Source organism: Lathyrus oleraceus, chromosome 6, assembly GCF_024323335.1.
Source record: "Lathyrus oleraceus cultivar Zhongwan6 chromosome 6, CAAS_Psat_ZW6_1.0, whole genome shotgun sequence".
In the NCBI taxonomy this organism is placed as follows: domain Eukaryota; kingdom Viridiplantae; phylum Streptophyta; class Magnoliopsida; order Fabales; family Fabaceae; genus Lathyrus; species Lathyrus oleraceus.
The window spans coordinates 225,517,227-225,524,035 of NC_066584.1; the positions used below are offsets into that span (position 1 = coordinate 225,517,227).

General features: G+C 42.5%; 1 protein-coding gene across 1 annotated transcript; it reads left to right on the forward strand.

The window, feature by feature from the left end:
* The first annotated feature begins 4,154 nt into the window (after nucleotides 1-4,154).
* LOC127094888 (uncharacterized) lies at nucleotides 4,155-4,792 on the forward strand. Its single transcript, XM_051033653.1, has 2 exons — nucleotides 4,155-4,714; nucleotides 4,783-4,792. Exons 1-2 carry the CDS (start codon nucleotides 4,155-4,157, stop codon nucleotides 4,790-4,792), a joined length of 570 nt encoding a protein of 189 aa, XP_050889610.1.
* Nucleotides 4,793-6,809: the final 2,017 nt, after the last annotated feature.

Below are 6,809 nucleotides of genomic sequence, written 5' to 3' on the forward strand. Positions count from 1 at the left end.
AACCCTTTGAGCAATTGATTCTTATCAAGCGTTCGTTGTCCATCAAACAAACTTCTCAATTAATTCGAATGAAAAAGGACCATTGGAATCTAGCATTCTGGTGGAACCCCGAGTGATTGATCCCGAGGCTCATGTCTCGTTCTCATCAAATATTCGTCATTCACCTCAAAACACCTAATTCTTATTAAACACTTTTGCCAATAAAGATGGAAATGGAACATGGTGTATACTGTGCACTCCTGAGACTAGGATTCGAGATGTATATCTCGCTCATCCAAGTTCTCGCCATCACTCAAAATACATCCAACCAATCAAATTCTTTTCTCGCCGCCGTGCGATTAATCAAAAATCTTTTTTTCATAAATGAAAGGTATATTGTCTTAAGATGATACAAAACAATGTTTCGGCCACGATTGTTGAGTAGAGATAAATGATGCTTTTCCGAATGTAGATTTATAAATCCGTTCGATGTGTGGTATGCGTTCACTCCTCATCTGTTTTGGGTAAAATAATGTTTTCATCGATTAATACAGTATGACTTTCGCTAAAATCGACCAACAAACAAACATTTTCTACCCAGAACTACGTAAGCCTTGATTTCTCTTTTGAGATACGTAGGAGCAGGATTTATAAGTCTTGTCAGGCCCACTAATAAAAAACTTAGGTTTAGTCCTTCGTCAAAAAATCCAAAAACATTTCTTCTCTCTTCTATTCTTTCCCTCCCTCATTATAACTTAAGAAGACTAACATAAGCTAACATTCAAAACGAAACTAACTAAACGGTTCCCGTTGAGTACAACGGACGTGAGGGGTGCTAATACCTTCCCCTTGCGTAACCGACTCCCGAACCCTGATATTGGTTGCGATGACCATATCTTATCCTTTCTTTTATGGGTTTTATCGATATTTCCCTTTTCCTTTTTAGGAATAAATAAAGTTCGGTGGCGACTCTGTTCAGTCCATCATTGCGAGCGTGCGATTGCGCTTCGCTTCAAAGTCGCATCCCCATTTTTCGAGGTGCGACAGATGGCGACTCTGCTGGGGACAGGAACATCCCTAAGTGAGTCAACCCTAGTTTAGTTAGGTTTTTTTTGTATGTGTGTTAGCTTTGTTTGTTTCTTTTTTCCTTTGTTATATGCTTTCTTTATCGCATTTTTATATTTGTATATATATCTATGTGTGGGTGTTGGGATTTTGATATCATGAATAAAGCTCTACACCCGAGCTTTGGAAAAAGAAGAGAGAACACATAAGTTTAGAATTGGAAGTTGTGTAGTGTTAGTCCCCAAGGGCCACTCCTTGCGTGCCTAGCATGAAGACTCCCCTAGAGTAGACCTGTTTGTAGATCTCGTTATAAGACAGCTAGCCTGTTGCATGACGTTGATTCATGAAGGGTCCATGACTCTAGGACCCCCTCTTAGAACCAGTTCCTGCTTTGGTGGTTGCGTAGTGTCGGACTCCAAGGGCCTCTCCTTGTTGCACCCAACATGAAAATCCCGCTCAGAAGAGACCTTTTGTCACTCTTGTCATAAAGCGGCTAGCCTGTTGCATGATGTTGATACGATTATGGTCCATGACTCTGGGAACCTTATCAAAAAACGTAGAAGTTATCCTGTGAGTGGGTCTATGGGTAACCAACTTAGAACTATCTATTAAGAAGCCTACCAAATAGGGTGTTTTGAGTTACCTTATCCCAAAACCAAATACCATGCATTCATGATCATTTGCATAACATCATGACACTCATACAAAATTTTGTTTTCAGGGAATCTTTGAACACGCAGTTGCTAAGCACAAAAAGTTTGTAATGGGTTCAGAAAGAAGGAAAGCATTACCATTCAAAGCCAAAATGCCAGATACTGCCAACATATCAAGACTTCTGAATGAACTTCCCGCCTGCTTCAGGGTTACTTTGCAAGGAAAGTTTGGCCACATTTTGGATCTTCTCTCAGTGGATGTTCAAACACCAGCCATCACCGCTTTAGCTCAGTTTTATGATCCTCCGCTTCGAAGTTTCTTGTTCCAAGACTTTCAGTTGACTCCAACCTTGGAAGAATTCGACCGACTCTTGGGATTTTCTATGAAAGGAAGGACACCGTATAATAGGATTGGTCAGGTACCTGAGGTAGAGATGCTAGCTCTTGCACTCCACATCCCCATATCTGATGCGTTGGCTAATTGGAAGAAAAGGGAGAATCTCTTTGGTTTTTGGAGGGCTTACCTAGAAGAAGAAGCAGAAAGGTTGTTTGAGATACACCATTGGGACGCATTGGCAAATATGCTAGCTCTTCTCATATATGGGCTAGTATTGTTCCCAACCCACGAAGGTTTTATAGATTCAGCTGCCATAAGTATCTTTTGGGCCGTTTGGAAGGATAAACAAAGTTTGGTTCCTCCACTACTAGCTGACACTTTCCATACTTTGCATACTCGACATCAAAGGAAGAATGGAATGCTGATATGTTGCCTTCCATTGCTCTATAATTGGCTTATCTCATATGTGTTTAAGCCTGATGCTCACATCAGTGAGATGTCCAGTGGGGAGTGGGCAAGAACTCTGGTGTCTTTGTCTGGTAAGGATATCATTTGGTACCGACACAAGTTGAATGTTGAAGAAATCATTATCAGTTGTGGTAGTTTCCCAAATGTACCACTAATAGGATCTAAAGGTTGCATCAGCTACAATCCCATGTTAGCTTTGCGACAGTTTGGATACCCTATGCGTGGGAAGCCCGATGATAAAGACTTAGAAGAGATGGTTTTGAATGATATGGGAACCAATGATCCTTTTCTCCTCCGTAAGATCATTCGATCCTGGGAAAAGGTGCATACCAAAGGAACAGAATTAGTAAAGAAGAATGATACAACCAGGGTTCCTTATCAGCAATGGCTCTCGGAGAGGATCAAAATTGTGAAGCTCCCTTTTTCTATAGAGATTCCTCTAAGGTCTACCTCACCAGAACCAATCCCTGTTTCTCTTGAAGAGGTGGAAGAACTTCGAGCCATGGTAGCTAAACTTGGAAAGGAGAAAGAGGATTTGCAATCTGAACTCTTCAAAGAAACTGGAAAAAATATGATTCTCAAAAGGAAGAGTAATCAAAGGAAGGAACTTTTGGAGGAGAGTCGTAAGAAGAACAGAATTGAGCAAGATCTCAAGGAGAGAGTCTTGGAGTGCCTAGATCAGGCTGATAGTGGATTAGGTTCACTCCGCGATGAGTTAGCTAAGGCTAAAAGAGATGGACAAGAGTGGAAGCGTTGGTGGGATCTAGCCACTAAGCAAAAGAAGGAGGTGAGGGAGGAGCTTGAAGCCCAAATACAAGAACTGAAGGAACAACTTCGAAGCTCTGAAGCCGAAGTGGTGCGTGAAAGACGTCTTAAGGAACAAGTCCAAAGAACCTCTCAAATATGTCCTAAAGCCTGGGAGGAGAAGTGTGATGAGGTGAATACTAACAAGGAGCTAGCTAGTTATTGGAAGGAACAATATGAGTCTCTGAAGAGCCAAAGCATGGGTTGGTTAAATCATAGGAAGCATTTGAATGAGGTGTTGGATGAGTATGAATGCACCATCAACCTTCTGCAGCCAAGTCTTGATGCATACCGCGCGAAGTTGGCTAACCTCATAGAGTTTTGTAATGTCGTGGCCATAGACTTACCATGGAAATTAGAAAATGCTCTAGAGGACATGGATGAAAATAACACTCATCCTTCGACTCGTGACCTTGTTTTGCTTTGCGAAAGGATGATGCGAAGGTTCAAAGAAGAATTGAAGGCGCACAAAGAGCGAGTTGCTAAGAGGACTCTTTAAGTTGTTTGCTTCATGTTTTTTCCGATTTTTGTATTTGGCTTAATGTTTTGCACCCACTTTGACTGTGTACTTCGTACTTTTTGGCTTCATTGAATGAATGGGTATCGAATTTTTGAATCAGCTTCTGATTATTGTTTTCTGTTTCTGTTCACATTACTTTCAAAGTGCGTGCTCAACAACTGCAAAGTTTATAAGAATCCCTAAAAATAAATAAACACAAAATGCATTCATACATACATCCATGCATTCTCCACATAAATAAATAAAAACTCATTTCGTTTTCTCTATCAGTTGTTACACACTGAGTCCTCAACACCACTACAACACCAGAGCCAGCGCTCGTCGAAGAATGGTGGACCAAGAACAAGAATTGGAGCGAGTGAGCTCAGAACTCGAAGACCTACGAGGAAACATGGGTCAAGTCATGGAGATACTACAGGTCATCAGGGCAAAATTAGACACCCAAACGACGATCGTTTCAGAAATCGTCGGTCCCACGATTGAACCCCAACCTGCAAGGACAATACCAACCACCTGGCCAGCATATGGTTTACCTCCCGGTTTCACACCTCCAGTTGAAGGCGGCCCTGGTTTCGCACAATCCACTCAGCAGACGGCTCCTCTACCAACTATCAATGAAACCCATGCAGTGGTCCACACGTTCGCACCACCTCTCGTTCATGCACATGTGCAACCTTACTTTGAGGATCAACAACATGCTTCGGACTTTTCGGAAGAAGATGATGAAAGGCAGAAAGACATAAGAGGGATGAAGGAGAATTTCCAGATTCTTGAAAAAAGGTTAAGGGCTATGGAAGGTGGCCAAGTTTTTGGTGCTACTGCTAAGGGGATGTGCTTAGTATCAGGTCTTGTGATTCCTGCAAAGTTCAAGACCCCAGATTTCGATAGGTATGAGGGCCACTCGTGTCCTAAAAGTCACCTTATTATGTACTATCGAAAAATGGCTGCACATGTAGAGGACGATAAACTTATGATACATTGCTTCCAAGACAGTTTGAGGGGTGCTCCCTCTAAGTGGTACTTAAGTCTTGACCAGAGTAGAATTCGTTGTTTCCAAGACTTATCTGATGCTTTCATCCAACATTATAAGTATAACATGGATATGGCCCCAGATAGGAGGCAATTGCTTAGCATGTCCCAGAAAGATAACGAGTCTTTTAAGGAATATGCACAACGATGGAGGGAAGTGGCCTCGCAAGTCGAACCACCCCTTGTTGAGAAGGAGTTAGCATATTGGTTCATGGATACAGTCAAACCTATGTTCTATGAAAGAATGGTGAGTAGTGTATCTGCAAGCTTCTCTGACTTGGTTGCCGTGGGCATAAAGGTCGAGCTTGGATTGAAAAATGGAAAAATGATAACTACCTCTGAAACATCTGGTAATAATGCCAAAAAGCTTCCCGGAGGTTTTCAAAGAAAGAAAGAGGGTGAAACAAATGCAGTGTCAACCAGTCAAAGGAGGAGTCATTCATGGAAGAAGCAACATCTATTTGCTCAACAACAACCGACGTATCCAGTGCAGTATATTCAACAACCGTATGTGGCAGCTGTCACACCAAATTTCAACCAGTCACAAGCTCCTGTCTATCAACCTATTCAACAAGCACCAGTGTACCAGCAAGCGCCCGCGCCACCTGCTTATCAACAACCAAGGTCACAGGCTCCTCGTCCACAAAATCTTCCAAATCAAAATAGGGTACAAAGAGGTAGACTTCCGTTTGCTTCAATCCCTATGACATACACTGAGTTGTACCCAACGTTACTGCGAAAAGGATTGGTGACTCCCAGACCTTTGGGTCCTCCACCAAATCCTTTACCTCCATGGTACAATCCAGATGCCCATTGTCCTTTCCATGAGGGTGCCCCTGGGCATGATTTAGAGGGATGTTACGCTTTGAAGCATATTGTACGAGAGCTGGTTGAGAAGAGGATTCTTTCATTTCGGGATGTCGGACCCAACGTAAAAAGTAACCCTCTGCCGGCGCATGGTGATGTTAATGCCATTGAGGATGCTTCTGATGTTTGTATAATCAAAAATGTTGAAGATGTTAAAACTCCATTGCTAGCACTTCATGCAAGATTGGTGGGAGCTAGATTGATTGATACACGCCACGACAATTGTGAAGAATGTGTCATTCATCCAAGGGGATGTAAAGTGGTACGAAATGACATTCAAAACTTGATGGATCAAGGTGTTTTGCAAGTTTGTGGGCCTACAACAAACGAGGAAGTTTCAGTCATTGAACCCGTTTTCAATCTACCAGAACCGTTTGAGATAACTTATCACAGAAAAGATGTTGTTCATCCATCACCCGTGGTAGTTTGTATGCCTACCCCCTTTCCTTTTGAAAGCACCAAAGCGGTACCTTGGAAGTATGATATAACTGTGGTAGATGGAGTGGTAGATGGAAAACCCAAAGCTGCTGAAAGTAAGAAGGGCTTGGAGAATGTTGACACCGATATCACTAACATCGCAGGGACGAGCAGGATGACCCGCAGCGGTCGGATTTATACTCCCAATATTAATGTAAACCCTCAAGAACCAACAAGGGAAGCTGCAACTGCAAATCCTACCCTAGAGTATGGAGGGGCACAACCGGGAGTGCAAGCAGATGAAGCAAGTGAATTTCTAAGAATAATAAAGAAATCCGACTACAAGATAGTAGATCAGTTACATCAGACACCGTCAAAAATATCTATCTTGTCTTTGCTTCTGAATTCCGAAGCTCATAGGGAGGCTCTACTGAAAGTGCTTGCTCAGGCTCATGTTACCCAAGATATAACAGTTGGCCAATTCGATGGGGTGGTCGCCAATATCACAGCCTGCAACACTCTAAGTTTCAGCAATGAAGAGCTACCAAAGGAAGGGAAGAATCACAACCGCGCCTTACATGTATCCATAAAGTGCCAAGAAGATGCTTTGGCCAGAGTTTTAGTTGACACTGGATCGTCCCTCAATGTTCTACCAAAGAGGGCACTGGCT